The sequence below is a fragment of the Oryzias latipes genome, chromosome 1, assembly GCF_053564925.1.
Source record: "Oryzias latipes strain Hd-rR chromosome 1, Olatipes_Hd-rR_3.1".
NCBI lineage: Eukaryota > Metazoa > Chordata > Actinopteri > Beloniformes > Adrianichthyidae > Oryzias > Oryzias latipes.
In genome coordinates, this window is record NC_136237.1 from 16,341,368 (window position 1) to 16,364,040 (window position 22,673).

General features: G+C 40.0%; 1 protein-coding gene across 5 annotated transcripts in view; it reads left to right on the top strand.

The window, feature by feature from the left end:
* mgat3b (beta-1,4-mannosyl-glycoprotein 4-beta-N-acetylglucosaminyltransferase b) overlaps positions 1–22,673 on the top strand; it is a 79,127-nt gene that overhangs the window by 50,731 nt on the left and 5,723 nt on the right. For 3 of the 5 annotated variants that reach the window (XM_011478417.4, XM_011478412.4, XM_078944065.1), the window contains exons 2-3: positions 16,545–16,974; positions 21,000–21,628. In XM_011478417.4, the coding sequence (XP_011476719.2) occupies positions 16,546–16,974; positions 21,000–21,628 (1,058 nt within the window). In that variant the 5' untranslated portion in view covers position 16,545. Of the gene's footprint in view, positions 1–14,976; positions 15,123–16,544; positions 16,975–20,999; positions 21,629–22,673 lie in introns of all 5 variants that reach the window. The other 2 variants (XM_078944064.1, XM_011478411.4) reach the window with 1 other exon arrangement.

Sequence of the window (22,673 nt, forward strand, 5' to 3'; positions counted from 1 at the left end):
AAGCTAATGAGGGCTAGTGGATCCTCCTTTCATTTTTCTTAGTGATGTCGGCAGTTGTCCTATCTAGAAACAGTCTTTACAGCCATTATTTTGTTGTGTGTTTGTGGTAAGTTTCTTTCTTTTTCAAATTAGAACTAGAGCAGAATTAAACTTTGTTCAGACAACTTAATACAATATTGTGGCTTGTAGCTGATTCCATGACAACCTCTTTCATGTTTTGTCTCTCCAGATAGAGAGATCACAAACAATCTTTTTTTTATTAGACTATCGTGAATCAGGGAAATGGCAGTGGAACATGTCTCGAATATAGTTCGATATTCCCACATTACTATCGTTTCTGATATAAAACATTCTGTTTACATACCTCCCACCGTCTGTTTCTAAAGTTGGCACCTTAAAAATTATATTTATACTTAAGAAAGGGCAATTGTGTTTTACTGTTGGGTTGTTTGTTCCCCACAGCTTTTATTTACAAGTGCAATCAAAATGTACTTAAGTGACTTATTTTTTCTCTGCGTGACCCCAACACTGCCACCCCTCACACGGTCCAGACCAGCAGTTCTGAATTTCTATCATGCAGCCCTTTCTGATCTTTGCCTGTGGCAGATAAGTGAGCCACAAACAGCAGGGCCGGGCCTTGTGATCGCACCTTGCATCAGAGTTGCTATAGTTGTATAAACTCCACTGTGGGAGAAACCTCGTGGACTTCATCAGACACAGTTGCTCTCACACATGCAGGAGCAACTGCAGATCAATCTGTCACACTGCTTGAAATCTCCTCCTCATACAGGGGAACGATGTGGCCAACGTGAAGAGCAGGAAACAGAGGAAGTCTTTGTGAGTGTATTCGTGCGTGTGTGCATGTAAGCCAAGACTGAATGCTTTTTTTTAGGTTTGTCTGAGGTATGTGGTGGTCACACGTGTCAACAAAGGGGTCTTAAGAGTAAGCAGTATGAATTCTGACCAGCAGCTTCATTTATTGACCCCACATTTTAGTCTAAAACTTTCATAGGAGTCCGAATTTCTGCAAGGAAACATGCGTCTGTGCGCGAGCATACAACTAAGCACAAAAAGTGTTTCAATAAGCTACTGACAGTTGCAGTGTAAGGTGACATTTCAGGCACAGGTCATACCTACACAGTCACTTCTCTTACTCTACCTAACTTCCCATTGTGCAGCGTTTGCTGTAGTTTGGAAATGGGGGTGGTAAGCTCTACCTATGATTACACAAGTGATACAAACTGTAGTTGACATGGAGGACTCGCTCACTCTCTCCTTTAAAATGGTGCCTCTGCTGGGATGTGCTGTGCTCTGATAAGCACAGAGTAACTTTGTTTTTTACAGATGTGTATCTAGACTAATTACTCTGTTTGGATATGTTATTCCGTTTACCTCTTCTTTCCATGTTTCAAGCCAGACTGGCGCAAAGATAAAACCAAAGCAAACAAACCAAACTGGTTTGAAAAAGAGACACAGTGAAAAAGTGGATACAAACATTGAGTGTGCCATGCTAATCATTTAGTCACAGTAGTTGCTGACAAACATGACTGGTATGTGAACCCACACCTGGTATGTGAACACAGGTTCTTGAATGCCCATTACTAGCGCATGTACTCACAATTGGAAGAGGCTATGTTCGAAATGTTGAAGTGTTGTAAATCTCTCATATTTTGCTCCACAATTTTTCTTTCACAGTTCTATTCCCATATATGAAAGACTTTGTGTCATATAATTCCAGCCGGACATAAACCGCAATTATTAATTTTTCCTTCATGATCAATCTTGAAATGGTTGGCCCTTCCGTGAAATGAAAAGGATGCTACCCATCTGTCACTACCAAATGCGCTTTCCTGTTTTGTTCAAAGTTCCACTGGTTTAACTTTCAAAGCACAATCAAACCACCCTCGGCGTGTGAACGTAGCATTAGAAAAGAAAAACTATAGCTTCTCTTTTGCCTAATGGCTGAGACTGAATCTAGATGCTCGGCCTTGCTTTTACTATGAGGTAATTATGATGCCACTATAAATTGCAATGCTATATTTTAGCTCACAGCTCTTCGTGTTCTCTTGAGTTGTGTTATAAAAGGAATCAGATTACCTGGGGCTTAGAATCAGCAAATAACAGTGCCTCAGGTATACATGCAGAATCCTTTTTTTAATTTTTGCGAAATTGTATACTGTGCAGCCTTCTCCTTGTAACCACAGCCATAGTTTTTTTTTTTTTTTTTAAATTCAGCACTACCTCTTGATTTCCCTACCTATATAATTCTTTCTCTCCAGGCTGTTTACTTTCTCTTTCTGACTCATCTTTCTGCAGCTTTAAATGTACTAACCTTTTCCTTCCCAACAATTATGTTTACCCACAGGCTTTTTTTTTCTGGTTGTTGTTGTTTAAGTGTCTAATGTTGCTCTAGTCTCTCTTCTTTAACCTGTTTTCAATATGCAAAGCCTGCCCGCGTCATTCTGTTCCTCTGTGCAGAACTTTGCTTCTTCTTTCGAGGACACTCTCCAGCCTCCAGTTTCCTGTTATGCATAGCACAGCACAATGCTGAACACAAAGGCGCCATTCTCCCTGCTCGTCAGGATTGATTCTGTGCATTCAGTAGTTGTTGCCTGAACTAATGCAAATGCCGCAAAACATTACAAAAAACAAAATGAAAGATTTGTCAAGGCTACTGCCTCCACGTTTGCATAACTACATTATGAGTAGGACAGATGATGAGTGTGTGTCAATGAATCCCCCTGCTTAGTGCTTTATTTTTGACCCACTTTAGTTAATCCCCTGTCTGTGTTTTTGTCCTTGATGTTTGATTGAATTGACAAGGGAGTACCTTTGACTTGTCTGTCTGCTACATGGGGTAGACTGCCATCTTGACCCTGCAGACTGACCAGTCCGTCAGCCAGCTGTCTGCTTTCGTAAATTGCAGCTGCTCTGAACACGAGGCAATGGCGATCAGGTGCACATTTCAAAAAGTCTTTCTGGCGAAATGTAAGTAAACAATCACAACTCACCCACAAAACCCACTTTATTTTCCGATTCCATTTGACTCTCTCCTACTAGGATATCGTCAAGCCTGCATTCGGTTGGTTCAGTTTCACTGCAGTCGCCACTCTGACGTGCACAAACAAAACTAATGACACAAATAGAAATGCTCGCCTCTGCAGCAAACAGTTTTGAGTTCAGCAGGTTTCTGGGGGGAAAGCAGAAGACATTGTGAGAGAAACAAGAAAGAGGGACTTTGTCTCGTCCTGTCTTAAAAATAATTTCATTCTGTGGGAAAAGATCGTATTGATGGTCTTTGGTCACTGTCGAAAGGATTTGTTGAGTCCCCTTATTAGGCCAGACTTTTTAAAAAATATCACTTGGCTCAGTCCATGCCAATCCTCCATGCAGTGTTAACAAGCTCAAAGTAACACTTCTGTAGCACTTTGCCATCTTTTCCAATAGGAAACTTAGTGGGTTTAACAAAAGAGGAGGATGCTACAGAAAATTAATTAAATTAATTTTAATTAATTAAAGAAATAAATCAGTGCTGGGAAAATTGTCTTAAGAAAGCAGCCCTCTTTAGCGAAGGTGCACAGGAATATTTTATTGCAAACTGCAAACAAGGGACTGGGTTGTCTGTTTTACCGCTGCACATTCAATGCTGCTGCATTGTGATGCATTGTGTGCATGTCCTCCTTAGGTGATGTTTCTTTGTCTGTGCTGCAGCGAGAATATTTGAGTATTTGGAAGTCATACCTCGTCTGTGGTGCGTCAGCTTAAAGTGAATGAAAAACCAGATTGTAAATTTGTAAAATACCCTTTGTAAATTTAAAAAAAATGGAAAATTTTAAAATTGTTTTCGTTAACTAGTGGCATACAGTAGTGATAATGCTCGCCCAAGGTTTAGTATATCAAAGGGGGTTTAACACAGCCGTAGCAAACAACAGACGCTGTTTTTAACCGTAAATGACATCACCGTAACCCGATGCCAATCATGTCCCAGTAGCCGATGGGCTGAAAGCCCCCCCCCCCACAAAAAATTAGGATCATTGCGAAAAACAAAAATTCTGAATTGAAACTGTTTATAAAGGACAGCAGCTGTTACAAGTAAACATTATTTTTCAACAGTTTTAAGTATGTTGGTTTATTTTCTATTTAGTCTTCTAAAATGTATTTAACATTTTTTTCTTTAAGTTTAAAATGTCTTTTGTTTTAATTTGAAATTGTATTTTTCACATTTTTGATATTTCTTTTAAGTTTACAGTATGTACTTTCAAGTTTAAAACTTTTAAAATTATTTTTCATTCACTTTAACCTTGTCCTGATTTGACCCCCATACTCCTCCTTTGTCTGGGAGCCGGTTTAGCTCGTGCTGGTTTGCGGCGCCTTCCGTCCGTGAAACCAGGGTTCGACTCCGGGCTGCTCCCTGTTCCCTTCTCTACCTCTGTGCTGGTCCCAAGCCTGGTTTGAGAAGGTTGCGTCAGGAAGGGCATCCGGCGTAAAACATTGCCAAGTTTACCATGCGACTTGTTTGCTGTGGCGACCCCTGAGAAGCCGAAAGAGGAAGAAGAAAACTCCTCCTTTGTCTATCCTTATGTTGGCTTAAGTGGCAAGAAGTTTGGCACTGTGAAACAAAGTGAACAATGTTCACATCAGTTTGTTACCATGTAAATTTTTATGTATTGTCACAACACGTCATTTGTTTATGTACCGGTAATTACATTTTTTGGTTTTTGTGTCCCCATGACTCTAATCCTGACCTTGAATGTATAGCTAAAGTGGGGCAAAAAAGTATTTGGTCTGTTACCTATAGCAAAAAAGTATTTGGTCAATAACAATAGTTAAACTAAATACTTTGTTATTTACCATTTGTTGGCAGTAACAAAAGTTGAACATTTTCTGTTATTCATCACAAGGTTTTCACAAACTCTTGCTGGTATTTTGGCCCATTCCTCCATGTAGATCTTCTCTAAAACAGAGATGTTTTCGGGCTGTCACTGGGCAGCATGGACTTTCAACTCCCTCCAATGATTTTTCTATGGGGTTGAGTTCTGGAGACTGGCTAGGTCACTCAAGTTTTCGTGAAATGCTTCTTACAAAGTCACTCCTTCGTTAGCTGGGCCCATCTGGGCCTGCTCGGAAGATTTTAAGAATGAATGGGGCCATGTATCATCAGATTTTGAGTGAAAACCTCCTTCCATCAGGAAGGAAATTAAAGATGAAACGTACCTTGGTCTTTAGAATTGTAGTGATCAACAGTTTCATTAACTGAGGTGAGTGGTGATGGCAGAGAGAGTTTTTGTATGTCCTCATGTATGGCTGCATGGTCAGTGTTTTTCAGGTTCCTGAAATATATTTCCCATTTTGTGTTTTGATGTTGGTGAGCTAATGCTACTTCCAATGAAATAACCTTGTGGTCAGACACGTCCAAGTCGTAGACTTCCTTGCTGGTAATAGGGGCTGTGTCAGTGATAACCAAGTCAAGAGTGTGTCCTTTAGAGTGTGTGGGTTCTTTTACATGCTGTGTTCCAAAAAGTCGACAGTAGACAGTAGCGACAGTAGAGTTTTATGGGAGTGTCTACATGTAAGTTAAAGTCACCTAGTTTGTGGGAGTGTCTACATGTAAGTTAAAGTCACCTAGTTTGTGGGAGTGTCTACATGTAAGTTAAAGTCACCTAGTATGAGCGTACTAGGTGAGGTTGCGCATATTGTCGTCAGCAGGTCTTGTAGTTCAGTGAAAAAGCCGGGGTGCATTTTGGGTGGTCGGTAAATAAATATTTTTATTGTTATTTTTTCTGTTCTACATTTGAATAACAGGCATTCGAATGTAGACGATAAAGGTGGTGAACTGGGTGTAAAATAAAGGTTTCTGCGATATATGACAGGTAGGCCTCCTCCTCGTCCAGTATTTCTGGCTTTTTCAAAGTAGGTGTAGTCTGGGGGACAGGCTTCATTTAGTGTCAGATATTCCTCTGGTTTATGCCAGGTTTCAGTTAGACACATTACACCAATGTGTCTGTCATTGATGTCTTCAGATATTAAAGATGATTTGTTTGAAAGCAACTGCAAATTAAACAATTAAATTATTAAATTAGGCGTTGCTTTTTAGTCTTGGAAGAGAATGGCGCATCCGGAAATCCACTCAACATTTTTGATTTCTCCAGTGATGACGCAGATTGTTTATTAGTCCAGGTAGTTGGCGTGTTCTGATGACGTAAGCAGCAGTGGAGTTTTAGATTTGCGGCAGCAGGAGATTGGTAAAACGGGTTGCTGGGGTATGTCCAGATGTTGTTCAGGGTATCTGGATTGTAGGGATAATGTGGCTATGGCGTTTCCCTGTTGTTTCGGGGGTGTGACGGCTTCGTCCATCCAACTTCTAAGGTTGTCGAGGTCGTCGGTTGACAAGAGCGGTTCACAGCGCTCATCGGGGGGATGAGAAGGTTCGGGTGAGTACGTTGGTTCACTTTGTAGAATGTGCACAGTGAATGTACCTGAAAGTTTCCGTAGGTGCTCCTGTTGTTTGATGATGCAGTAGAGAAAGGTGTCTCGTTAGAGTTGGCAGCCGGTCCGGGGCATTGATGGATATCACCGGACAGCAGAAGGTAGATGGCAATGACCAAAGCAAGGCTTTGTTGCGGCTTTAATTTAATTTCAGAGTGCGTTTTTATACGACGGTAGTGATGTAGATGGACGAAGGTAGTAGCCAGGGCAAGTTTCCTGAATCCAAAGTGCTTGTTTAGTTGGAATTCCGTTTTTGGTCGCATATATGATGGCTTACTACTGCTGTTGTATTCATTGACATTTAAAGTTTGATAGTTGTCATCATACTTTAGACTATTAAGCAATACATAAACAAGCAGAGCTGCAACAACACCTGCTGAACATGGCGCTGCCAGATTGTCAGTTGTCTTGTATGTCGTCCATTTCTTAATAATTGCTCCCACAGTTGATTTCTTCGCACCAAGCTGCTTATCTATTGCAGATTGAGTCTTCCCATTCTGGTGCAGGTCAACAATTTGGTTTCTGGTGTCCTTAAACAGTTCTTTAATTTTGGCCATAGTAGACTTTGGATTGTGACTGTTTGAAGTTGTAGACAGGTGTCTTTTATATAGATAACAAGTTCAAACAGGTGCCATTAATACAGGTAACGAGTGGAGGACAGAGGATCCTCTCACAAAAGAAGTTACAGGACTGTAAGAGCGATAAATGTTGCTTGTTTGGAGGTGACCAAATACGTATTTTCCACCACAATTTGCAAATAAGTTTTTTACAAATCAGGCAATGTGATTTTCTGGATTTTTTTCTCATTTTGTCTCTCATAGTTGAGCTAATTACAGGACTTTCTCATCTTTTTAAGCAGGAGAACTTGCACAATGGGTGACTGACTAAATACGTTTTTGCCTCACTGTGCTGGACAGTTTTTCGTGCATCAATGAATCAAAAGAACAGTCAAAGAACACACACAACATATACAATATACAATATCCATTTACTTAAAAACAATCTTTTTTTAATGCATGCACATTATTTACCTTGACGCACCTAATTTTTATCTAAAAGACACACCAGTGCAAACTCAACACGCTTCTGCTTGGGGACAAAGAAGCAGACTGCAATGGAGTTTCTAAACTGAGATGAAATAAGAAGACAGACAAATCTCCAGTGGCGATGTTTAACTTTTCAAAGTAGAATCAATAGCTGTGCTGACATGGACACAAGTAATTATAATATATTAAATATATTATATTTATTATAATTATAATATATTAAATTATAATATTAATTATATAATTATAGTATTAAAAATAAACGCTTGATCAGAATAAAAATGCATCATGTAAACACGCCATTCGGAATACTCTGACCCGATCAGACTCATTCAGATCAAGAGTTCTTTAGAATTGAGAAATGTTGTTTCCAATGTTGATCCAATCGTGATGCATTTAAACAATTTGTTCAGATTGTGCATAGACGGTGTGGCGCTGTGGAGGAGGCTTTGGACCTCAGAGACAGAACCCATGTCAATGAGCAGACCAGTTGGACTCGTAGTTTCGTGTTTGCGAGCAGGACAGGGTTCTTTGTCACGGTGTGCACTCAGGAGGAAGCTTCGGGCTGCAGTCCGTCTGGCTTCTTTGGCTGCCGGACTCAGTCTCAAACTGTGTCTCTGAGCAGCTTCAGAACGTGATTGTTTGCCGTACAAACAATCACACAAATTTGTGTTTTTAACCGTGTCCAGACAAAATGTAGGCTGATGTTATTCCCACAAGATGCAGCCAAGATGCACATTCCGGCATTGCCTTTACAGATTTCAAGTGCTTTGAAGGCTACCGTATTTTCCGGACTATAAGTCGCCCTTTTTTTCATAGTTTGGCAAGAGGTGCGACTTATACTCCGCAGCGACTTATATTAGAAATAAATTGAAATAAATACATTGTTAACCCTCCTGTTATGTTCATTTGTGAGGAATAGAGATGATGTTCCTGGCTAAATTTGATGTATGAGGTATGTTAAGTGTTAAGAGTATGTTAAGTGACTCAGAGAATCAGCAAACCTTTTTTTACAGTAAGATCTTGAAGGCTAAAAACACAATATTCTATTTTCCAATGATTTCATAGATTCAGAAATGCAATAAAAATGACAACTGTTTCTAAAAATAAAGGATGAAAACAGAGTATTAGTTGGCCAATGATGCTTCATGAAAGGAATGAATAAATAAGTATTAGAGAGAATTACTGTGAAATTATGAGATAAACAGTCTGCTATGATTGTGTCATATGAGTTTGTGCAAGTTATTATATCTTGGTCTCAGATTTTGTCAAATAAATTTCCCGTCAAAATGCGACTTATAGTCCAGTGCGACTTATCTGTGTTTTTTTCTACTTTATAATGCATTTTTGGGCTGGTGCGACTTATACTCCGCAGCGACTTATAGTCCGGAAAATACGGTAAATGTTGTTGTTGGCGCGTATTAACCTAACCCTTCTTCCTGGTCCGGGACCAGGAACAGCTCTCAAACCCATCTTTTGAGGTGGTCTCGGTTGGTTTCCAATCAGACTGAGCTTCGGTTTGCTCTGAGATTCCTCAGTCTAAATACAATACGTCCTCAGAGCAGAACAACTGGACCAAAACGGCCACTGTAGTCTGTCGTCATGTGATCTATACACCGTCAGAATGTAGCAACAGATGAGCTTCGGACAAATGTAAAGCAACGATTGTTGTTTTATAACTCATGTCATCTTACATGCTTTTCTGTCTCGTTACGCAGCACGTGCTGTTGTGACGTAATCCTAAAATCTACCTTGTAGTTCTTCAACCGAATTTCCTCAAAACAATGTCACTACATTGCAACGATGAGACACAACAACTCATTGAAATGTGGTTGGAGGAATGCAGGCTCAGTAAAACAACTTTAAATGTGATACACAGTATTGCTTCTCACGGTTTTCATGACCATTTATATGGCATAAACACTTATCAGTGTACCATAGCTATCTTCTTGCAGTGAAAAATGTTGAGCCTGACGTTGACACAGGCTTTTAAAATTCGTCAGCAAAATATAAAGTTTGAATAAACTAGGACTGTAAAGGACTGTAAAGCGCAGGGCTTCCATAATTTCTGTCTGTAGTTGCTTTGCCCCGTTCCTTTGTTATTCCTGACCATGTGATCCTGATCATGTGGTTTTATTTACTAGCTTTGGTTCAAATCAGGAAAGGCCATTTGACAGAAGTCTGAATACAAGGTTCAGAGCTTGGTCTGGACCAAATTAAGTGGACTGGGTCTGGAACAAACAGTTTTCCCTGTCTGAATCCACATTAAGTCTCAAAATAGAAATTCATACAGAAACCTTTCTTAGACACAAGACCGATGCTTTCCTCTCAGACCCTTTACACCTGATTCTCTTGTACTTTTGTTTCAGTTTCTTCACTCGCTCACGGTATGGGAAAAGCTGTGTCAGTTGTTGCTGCAGAACCTAAAAGCCTGACAAAAACTTCTCTCGTCATGCTCTGAAGCGCAGCATCTGCAGATCTTTAGATGAAGAACGTGATGTGTTTCCCTCTGGAGGAAAGCTGCTTCTGGATTGTTTCGTGAAGTTTGGAAGCTTGATTTGTGCTGTGTAACAGAATTAAACAGGCTTGGTTTTTTTTGGACAATTGCGTGTTTCTTAAATGACTGATTCCCCCAGTTATGCAGTATTTACTTCCTTTTAGGCTTTAGTTGTGGCAGACACCAAAAATGCTTTGCTTAATACAAACAATTGTGTGAGAAATGGTAGCTTCCATTTAACCTGGACAGTTTTTCATGCGTAAAAGGTTTTTTCACATGTAAATAACATTTAAATTACATGCAAGGGAAAAAAACAGGAACTAACCAAGTGACAAACGACACTTTGACAAAAACTTAGTTGCCCTACAATCTTTCTTATGGGAAACCTGTACGGGTCATGCAGGTGGCCTGCAGGAAATACTAAAGCTAGACGGTGGAGTCGGTGAAGCCCTAGAACAATAATGTTCATGCACAATTTTTTCTATATGCATGCTGCGGGCGGCAGGTCATGGCTAACACTTTAACGACATGCAAGGGTAAGTAATGGTGAAGTAGGCACGTCATACAGCGTTTTTCTATTTTATTTCTTCAACCCCCCAGATGCCCCCTAAAGCCTGCATAAACCTTTTTACATGCAGATATTGAAACTGTTTCAAGGATGCAAACACATTTTCCCATGCTATTCTTATGGTTGCATTATTGAAACTGTCTTAGCTTCCTCCTTACATCCGGGGGGTATTCCAGGAAGCAAGTTTAAACTACCCCGAGTTTAACCCTGAGCTCTGGCTGAAATCCGCCTGAACTTGCTTACTCGGGATATGTCGGTTCCAAAAGACCGGATATGGGTTAGCGTGCACAGCGAGTACATAAAGGCATTCTCAATGGATCGCTGATTTCCGGAGTCACCATGGAAACGCGTGGTGAAAGTAAAATAACTGTCTGAAAACTGTGTTATTTTTAAACTGATTAAACAAAAAAATGATTTATCTTAACTGAAGCAAATAATTAAGTTAGATCAACAATGTAAAAAGTTTATTTTTCTAACATCCATACGTGGTCTTATCACCCTCTCACAGTGGAAAAAGTATTATCTGAGCTTCTTCATCCACTAAATCATCTTCAAATCATGCTTCACCTCTCTGAAAACAAACTAACCTTCAACTAAACTTGCTCCAGACCAGGTTATGTTCAGAGCATGAGTTGCCATGGCAACTAGACCTACCCTAAAACATACCTCCATTTCTGGAACCGAAAGCTGAGGTTATCAACTTCCTTAGCCTCAAACTTACCGTGGGAGCTAGCATAACCTGCTTTCTGGAATCCCCCCCCGGTTCATCAATCCAGTGACCTGTAAATTTATAAGAGTGAAGCTTTTGGAAACAACCTCGTACTTCCTTTTCCTAAAGAATTTGTCTGTTTAAAAAAATGCAAGGGATGACTGTGGCTGTTGGTGTTTTAGAGCTCATGCACACTGACAGGTTTGACATTCCCCAGGGGTTGATTCCTGTAAAACAGTTTCCTTTGGCAGATGTAAAGGTTCACCTGCAGATGATACAAGCTAACCCTGACCCCCTGAGGGCAACAATCTCGGTTCACTTGAGGGTGAACCAGAGTACAGATAGAAAGGGAGGGTAAGGGAGTAAATGATGCAAGTGCTGCAAGCATCCAAGAAACAAACCTCAAATCACAAGACAGAGGAGGCAAGACTCACAAAACTGTTGAAAAGATAAGAGGGTAGATATGCTGGAATGACAAGATGCAGGCACTTTTTACAGCTTTATAATCAGAGGATAAGTGGATCTAACAGATTTACACCTTTGTGCTTCTTTTTTTAAATGTTAGTCAAGAAATCACTTTGGACCCTCACCCCCAGATTTTGGAACTGCATGATTTTCTTTGAGGCGGTTTGGACTTTTTTTTTTTTTTGAGAGCATTGTGTGTGAAACCAAACCAAACTATCGGCATTCTTCACTTGAAGTCGAGTCTACAAGATTATTCTTATTCTTAAGCAACCCTTAGCTAACTAAGGCCAAGGCCTGATACAGAGTTCTTTAGGTTTTCTTGAATGTAACAAAATTAATTTAGGAATTAATTAATTTTATTATGATACAAATAAGTTCGCACTGTTTTCAGGTTTGTATTTGGAGTGTGGGGGATCTATAATTGTGCTTGGACCACTTCAAAAAAAGAATATGCAGCATGTGGTTTTCACTTTTATTAATCATCCCAGCCTTTTAGAGAAGACTGTTGTCCAGTTTGGATGGTAGTCAATTATTGACCAAAAATTGTTCCCAGGTGTGACTGTGTGGGGTTATGTGACCCTTGGACAGACTGGTAAATCATCCAGGTTCTACCTCACCCTTCCTTGAAGGTGGCTGGGCTAGGCTTCTGCAACCCTGTGACCCCGAATGGGATTAAGCAGTTTTAGAAAATGGATGGTTGGATGTGTGAATGGCACCTATACATAAAAATACATCAATACAGTTTTCCATCTCGCAAACAGTTATTAAGACTTTCTTTCATTTGCACACTTTGCATTCTACGCTATTGAGAAGGATTTCTGTAAGGATTTTGTAAAGTTGAGCAAATATATCTTTGTAGGCTTCTCCCTAAGTGCAAATAGTACACTGTTTATTAATGGAATCAATGAATAAACTAGAAGAAAGCGCTGTTTTTGTTCGTGCACTTTTCACAGTTGAAGGCTCAGACGCTGTTTGATTTGAAGAAAAGTAAAAACTAACACAGGGATGGTTGGAATGAACGTGACGAGTCAGGGTGACTTTTTAACTCTCAGCCTCGCTGTGTGCTGGCAGACGGCCAAGGCTGACTGTAACTTGTTTGGAAGTGGCAAATGTAACTGTCGCCATTTGTCTCTGAACATTAAAGCCTGTTTTACATTTGAGGTATTCCTTTGTTTTGTTGTGACAAACTTGTCCTAACTTGTCCCGACATCGAAATGCAACAAAAAGCGCCATTTTTGTCAAGACATGCATGAGTTGAGTTAAGTTAAGTTATTTTATTTCATGTTTAAATGTGTTTTGGCTTCAGCAGAAGAGATGAAGCAGGAGGTTTGATGTCTTTACCGCAGGGGGGTGTTAACAGTAACAGCTGGAGCCTTTGCTGAACTCTGCAAAGTATGCACACACTTGTTCAATATCTGCATTTAAACTTGGCACGTTTAGGAGGGCATGACAACAAGCAGCTGAAAGGCGACCTTTTTATTGTCTCGAGACTAAGTTAAAAAATAAAAATAAAATAAAAGTATGTGTGTCACAACAAACTTCCAGCCATGAGAAAGTCAGCGGAGTGTGAACAGAAAGCAGAAGGAAGGCAGGAAACTGATCAGCAGTACGTAACAAGAGTTCAGTTTTCAAGTGGCTGTGGGTGAATTTTATTGCTTGAGTGTTTCATTTTAAATTTTTAGAAATTTCTTAGTCTTAATTGAAAATAAAAACTGACATTTCTGATTTACAGGAACAAACTTTTCTTTATTTCTGTCGGTGAAGATGTTCTCCAGCTGAGAGTTCAGGATCTCCACTGAGGACATTCTTTTTGCCTGACATAATGACGGTCTCTTGGACATTCGTCTCTCTGTTTCACCCAAGGCTGTCTTTTATTTTGTCTTTGTGTTATTCCCCCTCGGTGCTTGTTGGGTGAGGCTGCTCAGAGGCTGTGTTTGGTGCTAAAAACACTCAGAGTCTCTTCTGAGTTCTGGATCAAAGCTTTTATCATGCCAAAATATGTTTTTTAGGACTTTTTGTTTGTGCGTGCTTTCACACTCAGTGTGAGCCGAGCTTTGTAATGTACTTCTCAGAGATCTTGGTAATCAGAAACGCCAAAACAGTTTTGTAAGGTGTGGTTCATCATTTAGTTATCTTTCCTAGAAAATAATTACACTGCTGCTCAAATACATAACCACGAAAATATTTATTGGGATCTTGACATGTCACTTTTATGGGTTTATGGTATAACAACTATATCATAGCTTACTGGGTTCATTTGTGTGGAGATAATAAAAAATGAACAGATGTTTGTTTTGTCACAATAATTTGTTGTTCAGATTGGCAGTCTGTTCCTCACGCCTTAGCGTTCTTTCCATCCTTTTTCCAAACATGCAGGATGACATTTGCATTTTGCCAAAGTAGTTGAACAGGTCATAGTGACGCGTTGGATTATAGCTGCTATTTATGGTCATAACTTGGTCTATTTACTCTTCATTTTCCTCTGAACTCATCAAACGTGTCAAATTTTGACTCATAATGTCCAAACTCTTCGCAAAATGAATTCACAGGTACACATAAGGTAATTTAACCTTTGTGCTATCCTAGGCACTTTAACGTTGGGAGTTGGGTCATCAAAACCCACTAGACAGTCCTCTGAACCTTTTTTCTTCAATGATTTGTGATCTTCACTGGTGTCCATGGATTACATGAAATCTTTCCACCTTTATCCACCTTTGTCATGGTAGGGAGAACATGTCAAAGTAAGGGTGGGGTCATCTAAGATAGCACAAGGGTTAAATAGGTTGAAGTGTTTTGTGGGTGCTGTTTCACAAGAGTGGACCAATTGGAGAATAATTTAGTAGAGTTTAAACTGCAGTTTTAAGCTCCTCCAACCAACTCAATACATCTAAAAGAACTAGTGTATGAAAGATGTGACTGACGGAACTAATCAAAAAAACTGATTTGTTCTGTTGTCCTAAAAGCACCACTGATGTTGTTGTTTTTCCTTTTTTAAATGCAATGCAGGTTCTGTCTTTCTAGTTTGTCACTTCTATTTCAGTCCTTGGTTGAACAGGTTTTACTAGATCAACAGCTACAACAATAAACACTACTTCACTTGAGCAAGTCGAGGCCACACATTCTTAAACCTGTTACCTTTGACGTCAGCTATTGGTTTGCTCAAATTTTCAGACTAGTAAAACTCGCCCTGTCCGTTTTCTGACAGGTGGCATTGAAGGTGTGAAGGGACCTGCAACAGTAGCTGAGCACCAACCGCTGTCATGAGCTCTTTGGAATAATTTCAGCAGTCATGTCTTGGCTTAAATGTATCAGCAAAAGCTTGCCGATGCGATGCTGGCGGTTACTCTGTTTGTAAGTGCTTTTGTATAAGATTTGGTGATGGGTCCTATTAGTGTGGTACACTATCCTCATTTGCCTTTTTTCCTTGTTTTCTTCTTTTCTTTCACAACTATCCAGAAAGGGAAATTTTGGGCTGCTTATTTTTGTGGCCGTTTTGTACATTTGACAAATTTAAAGGGTTTTCAAGCATGAGCCTTCTTCTTAAGGTCATGCCCCTCAGCATCTCAATCTAATTCAGGTCAGAGCCTCTGACTAAACCACTGCAGTAGCTTCATTTAGTTCGTCTTCAGAGGTAGACTTTCAGATGTACTTTCTCTTGTCTAATCTGCATCAAGCTCTTTATATTTTTTACATCCATTTTTGATTACAGCCTTTTTCTATTTAAGCCATGTGACTGTAATCACTTAAATTTGCTGCACTTTTGTTGGTTTACTACTGCCCTAATAGTTAAAGGTTATTAAATAAAAATATATGCATCATTATTATTGTATGTTAACTTTACAAGCAGCATAAGCACATGAACTAACACAAGTAACATAAATATGTTTTTATCATTTGACAAAACAAATTAGACAATTTTTTGCTCTTTTTGTGATTAAAAATAGTTTTAATTAATTTTACTCAAGAAAATTACACAACTTGGCAAACAAATATTTAGTAGTACATCAGGATACACAACCACTTATTTTGAGTTAAAAGATGACCCTAACATTTCCCAGAATTTTTTTTAAGTTCATCTAAACTTTGTTTTTTTAATTACATGTCACAAGCAAACTGCCGCTAAAAAATCAACAACTCAGCAAAATGTTTGATATGAGGCTGCACGATATGAGAAAAAAAAAAAATATCAGTGATCAATATTGCGATGATGATATAACTTGCGATACATGAACAAACAGCAAAACAACCAAAAACATAATTTCCATTCCACTGCAACAGTTTAATTTGTATAAGAGTTAACATAACTTAAATTACACTCCAAATGACCCCATCTAACATAAAGGGCTCCATCCGATTGGTCAAATGCATAAATGGATTTATTGGATTTGTTAAATACGTCAAGCTGCCATAAGATTGTTTTTGCACATTTAAAGTTAGCATTTATTGCAATTTTAGCCGACTTTTGCGATATGAGTACTGCACAGCTTTATATCGCGATAACGATAAATTTGCTGGATATTGTTCTAAAAGTTTCCAGAAATTTGAGGTTCTTGCTAATAGAGGCAACATTAAGTTCTCAGATTGTTCATTTTTACCTTCAAACCTTTACGAAGGGGGACATTTCCTTTATAGATTTCTGCCTTCTATTTTGTGTTTCATTTCTTTTGATGTATCTGCTGTTTTCTTGTCTTTTTTTCTCAAAAGGTGTAGACAGGGTCTTTTATTTGACATTCCCAGCTATTCTTCACAATTCAATCTCCTCTTTCATTGCAGGATGAAAATGCGGCGGCACAAAGTGTTCTTGCTGTGCACGGTGGGTCTATGTGTCATCTCCTTCCTTCACTACTACAAGGCCCTCCATTACGTCTCCCTTCTGCGTGAGCTCTCTGCTCCCTACCCCAACATCAAGTCCTTCATCATGGTCTCCGGCTTCTTCTGGAGGGAGAAGGGTGCAGGTGCCACCCCACTCATTCCCGCCTCAGCTGACGATGACCCTCGGCTGCCTGTTCGGCACAATTCGGACACCAAACACAGGGGAGGAGCAGGTTCTCTCGGAAGCCGGAGAGATGAAGAGTTGGACATAAGTGATGCCATGAGGCCAGAAGGTCCTGGAGTAGGGGACCATCTGGGGTTTAGGGTGCCAGACCCTCCTCATCCTTGGGAAAAACCAGACGAAAACAATCTTGGAGAGCTTTCAAAAGACGTAAGTTCATGATTACAAAACTATTAAAAACATTTCTTTTGGAAATGTAATGTATTTGATTTTGAAGCTTTTTTCTTACCTTGCAAAAAATCTGTGTCTTTGATCGCGAGCAGCCCTTTGTTTTCATTGTATAATACTGAACTTCTTTTTTACAAAGATTTGAACTTTGAGAGTTTAACCAAGAGAAATGTGTAAAAAAATCATTTATTTTTTAATAAAAGTGTATTAGGTGTGTAGTGAGAGGTTTTACAGCCTTAAAACATGCATAACTTCATCCTACTTCATAAATTTTTCCTATCAAAGATATTTTTAGAACGTAACTCCCGCAATAAACAAGGGAACACTTTATCTCTATTTCTGTAGGTAAACTTGGCAGCCTATCTGTTCTTTTTCCAATATTAACTGCAAATCAATTCTCTAGGTTGCATTTGATCATTGATAAGTTCTATTAAGCTATCAAGGCATAAAATCCAGCTGCTACAAATTTTACAGAAACATTCATTTAATGTGTCTTTGTTCTTTTTAATACGTGTGGAATTTTAAAGGAATTCAGCTGGAACAAAAAATAACAAATTCAGACTTTAACTTCCTCTCTTTGTGTCCTGAATATGTACAACATACCTTTAGGGCTGAGTGAATAATCGATAAATTTGAATTTGTTGTTTTGGTAATTTCATTTTTGGAAGAATTTAGATTTTATTTTCCCAGCTTTCTGCTCTCTTGCGCTTTTGTTGTTCGGAGTAAAGTCAGTCCGCCGGTCTCTTGCAAAGTGCAGATGTGAAAACAGCAGAAAGCAAAGAAAAGCGAGGCTGAGAAAAAAAAACACTAGCGCATGTGTCGCGAATAGCGGCCTCTGTGTTTGTCTTCAGTTTAAACGGATGAAGCCAACTACCCCCTGGCTGCAGCCTGCAGAACTGCACAGCATAGTGGAATTCTGGAACGCTGAGGAATGTGCACACGCTGTGGAATGTTAACCCCGCCCACATTTAGCCTGTCTTCTTCATTGGTTTTACAAGTTTCCATGTGCAATATTGCCACCTACCGGTTTTTAAGGAGTTTTTCCTTACCGTGAAGGGGGGGGGGGGGTCTAAGGGCAGGAATAACAGTTTAGTTTAGTCTGTTTTGTTAAAGTTTAGTATTTTCCTAATGCATTCTTTGTATTCATCATCCCCTTTGTATTGTTTTTCATTGCGCTGAATAAAATTTTTTTTTAATTGAATTAGAGAATTTATACAGTGATTCCTGTCTTCTTATGCCTTTTACAAGTTTCCATGTGCATGTATTAGGGAGTTAATAAATTCTGTCTGGCCTCACAGACTCAAAAAAATAACTCATTGGATGAACTCAATTTAATTGTTCTGGGGCAGGATTTCCATCCAATAAATATGAGTAGCCCCACCTCAAAGAAAATTCTTCCATGTAACGAAATATAATCGAGTTAGTCGAACTCAATTTTATCAAGAAAGGCAAAGGAAAAAGATCATGCAACAGAAGTCTAAAGCCAGATTTGAACTCCGAACCTCTGTATTATAAACCCGCTATCTAAGCCACTGAGCTAACACTCCGGAAGGCCGCCGGTAAAAATAAATAGATTCCTTATTTCTATAAATGACGCTCTTCGTGTATCGTCTTATTGGGAGAAGCCGAGTTGAAACGATTTCATGCCACAGTTTCGTTTTTTTACGTGGAAAAAACGAACTAAAGTTTTCACTTTTGAAAAGTCGAAGGATTTGAAGGACTAATAGTCATACCAGGCATTACATTAGATGAAGGAGTTGAACATTTTAAAAGTTCAATAGTTAAAATAGGTGAGAAATTGTAGCCGTGAGATGGCAAAAAGCATAAAGAGAAACAGGAAAATAGCATTCAACAGCATGCCCCTTACTTGAACTCAATTATTTTGGATTACTGGAGTTATAGGGTAAACTATTAATACATTTTGTGTTAGGTCAATTAAATGTAGATACAATATTTTAAAATAAATATTTTTAAATAAAACAAACATAATTTTATTGTGTTACATGAAAGAGGGACTTGAATCATTTTTTTGAGTGACATAAAAAAAATTGCACCATTCAAATTTTCTTCCCATCTGTTCTCTTTCTTCCTCATACAATTCACAATGACACAAAATGTGCTCCACTGATTCTTCCCCTTTCCTGCAATCACAACTGCTGTGACAAAGGTGAATCAAATGCACAGGCTCAGCGTGGGCGGGGTTAACATTCCACAGCAGACGGGCTCAATGTGGGCGGGGTTAACATTCCACAGCGTGTTCACATTCCTCTGCGTTCCAGCATTCCACTATGTTGACCCATTCTGCAGGCTGCAGCCAGGGCTTACTCGATGAAGCAGCGGAATATGTGAGGATTTTTAACAGGATCCAGAAAGAACTGGAGAATAAACATGTTGTACTTACATTAGCTACAGAAAGTTTAATCAAAGTGTTGATTTGGAGACAGTGGTGTCGTTACACATTGATGCTACAATGCTAAATGCTAAATGTGACTTCAAACTTGGAGCATCAAACCACATGCAGCACAATCTGTGTTTCAAGGCTGTTGCTACCAAAGATGCTCTGCCGAGTGCATGTAGGGCTGGGACGATAACCGCATCACTGCACTTTTTTACGTTTTGCATATGGTGCGTGATTGGAACTATAGTAAACACATTAAACGCATTCATCTTTGCTGATAATTTACTTTTTCAGCTAGTCCTGTGTTCAGACTTTCCTTCTTTCTTTCAGACTCTTCTCTCCTTCTCTCCCACCGCGCCTGTCACTGTCTGTCGTCGGCGCCCGCTCTCACTGCCTCTGCGCTGCACGTGGCTCCCTTTACTCAAACGCAGGCGCGCGCTTTTAGAAGCATACATCCTAATCCTCATTTCCGTCTCGCGAGGAAATACGACAAATTTACTGCGTTGTAATTATTAATTTCCATTGTAATCATTTCCATTACAAGCTGCGGGCAGTCTTGAGTGCGTGCCCGCCGGAGGATTTTGCGTTGGGGGGGGGGTTAAACTGTTCTCCTCCGTAACTCCAAACATGAACGCGCACTGTTAGATTTCGATGAATATCATTACATGGTTTGTTTGGGAACTATTTTGTGCAGCGCAAAGTTACGTGTCTGTATAAACAAAGGCGGAGCCTCCTGCCCCGCGTTCTTCATGGGTGTCTTAGTTGTTACTGTTATTTGTTAATAAAGAATAGTACGTTGTAATTGTATTTATTTCCGATGCGGCCGTCTGGGGATTTTGTGTTTGTTTTGTTCTTTTTTTGTTTTTTTTGGGGGGGGGGCTGCGGTTAACCCTTGTGCTATCCTAGGCACTTTAACGTTGGGAGTTGGGTCATCTAGACCCACTAGACAGTGCTCTGAACCTTGTTTCTTCAATGATTTGTGATCTTCACTGGTGTCCATGGATTACATGAAATCTTTCCACCTTTATCCACCTTTGTCATGGTAGGGAGAACACCTCAAAGTAAGGGTGGGGTCATCTAAGATAGCACAAGGGTTAACTGCGCCCCCTGGTGGTTCATCACCACGGTGATCAAAAATTCGACACCGTCACAGCTCTAAGTGCGTGTAGTGTTTCTCTTTGAGATGCTCAAGCTAGCTGTAGCTCACAAAACATCTGCTACATTGTTCTACAGACATTTTTACAGTTGAACTTTCTGTTAAAGCCAATATGTTAAATATATTTCTTCATTTGTAATCTTTGTTAAGGACAGTAAAAGCAGGGAGGAAAAAAATCGATTAAAATTTAAAATCAAATTTGGAATGAAAAAAAATCCGGGATTTTATTTTTTTGGCCATATCGCCCAGCTCTATGTTCCCTTTATCTTTATTTCGTAATTATTGATTTTCTTCAGGAGGCTGAATTTTATTTGCAGTTAATATTACTTTTTTTGTTTAAAATATTTACCCAGCTCCAGTTCATCCCCCCCTCCTGTTTTCAGCACATAACAATGCATCACAGACAGTCTTGTTGACAGTCACTGTATTTATTCATTATATGTTTTTTCCTAGGGGGAAGCGGAAGTCTACCATGCCAAACATTTTGAGCGAGAACATCCAAAAGCACATTTAGGAAGGGCACACATAGCAGTGTTCCTGGACAACCAACAGTGGGGCCCCTTAAAATCCATGGGGGACCTTCACACTCGCACTCACAGGCTCCAGGATGACAAAACGTCTTACTTTGTCAGCACCAAAGCTGGAGCCCTTTGCTTCAAACAGGGGACAGAGATGGCCTCCCAGAAGGATGATGCCATCAAAATGGTTGGGGCTGAATCGAATATGGCTGCTGAGGGGGCTGCTGCGCAGCGGAAACCTCTGCAGCTCAAGGAGCGGCCCTCCATGTCTCCAAAGACTAAGATGCGAGCTCGGAGTGGGGGGAAGCGGCTTGTCAAGTGTGTTTGTCGGCCAGGATGGCATGGACCTTACTGCGGGGTTCCAACTATGGTGTACCACTCCAACCTGCCAACCAAGGAGCGACTAACTCCCAGAGAGACCCCGCGGAGGGTGATTAATGCTATCAATGTGAACCATGAGTTTGACCTGCTGCATGCACGCTTTCACGAGCTTCATCAGGCTGTCGACCTGTTCCTTATATGTGAATCCAACTTCACTGCCTATGGGGAGAAACGGCCTCTTAGGTAAGATCAAACGTCATTTTTTCCTCTTTTTCTTTTCTGTTTCACAGAGTAATTGGCACACATTCAAGAACATGCTAAACATTGTTTACATAGGGACTCCTTTTTTTCCTTTTCTACTAGTGCATGTCTGTTTCCTACAGTTGGAAAAGGCTTGATGAGTGATAAGTGGGCTTTTTGCCTATAGCCTGACTGTTAGAAATGATAAAATTAAACAGTGTAGTCTTTGTGGACATCTTATGGCACTTATGTGTCACCTGCACATCCCATGCGTGCCGCATTTGGACGCAGTCAGTATGGAGTCAGTGCGCGCACCTCACTAATGACTAGAATGTGGCATACGGGCACCGTATGAGAGCATCATAACTGCGTATAACTTACACTATCCTTAAAATAATTCCCCATACCCTTACCACAAACACAACAGTGGTATGTCCCATTTTTATGATGTCCCTTATGAGGCTGCACGACACCAACAAGAGAACTGCAAGACACACCTGCACCCCCTTTAAGATGCTGCCACATCTGTTTACGACCCTCCATGGGCCCGGACAACCCGCTGCACTTGTTTGGGTCTACCCCTGTGTTTGTGCATGTGAATAAGGCATAATGCAGGTTATACCATTGATGGATTGCCAGTAGAAACCCAGAGTTTAGCTGCTCATGTCACCCCTACCCCTCCATTTACTAAAGTCACCCTAGTTCTCCAGCAGCTCCACTGGCTCCCACTTCAACTCCGTACCCATTTCCAAACCCTTTTACCTTCTTTCAAACTGCTAACAACCTCCCTCCTCCATATCCCTCAGATCTCTTCTGCATCTCCACTCCATCCTGTTTTGTTCGACTGTTTCCCTCAATTCACTTGTTCGTCCCACGTCTCGCCTCGCCACCGTGAGCCATCAGCTGCTCAGCTCCTCGTGCTTCCCTGACCTTTCTCACTCTTTTTCACATCCTCATTCAAGTCATAACTGTTTAAACTTCCTTTCAATCCCCAAACAAAACAGCAATTTCTCCTTTTAACCTCTCTGAGGTTGTTGCACTTGTGTGT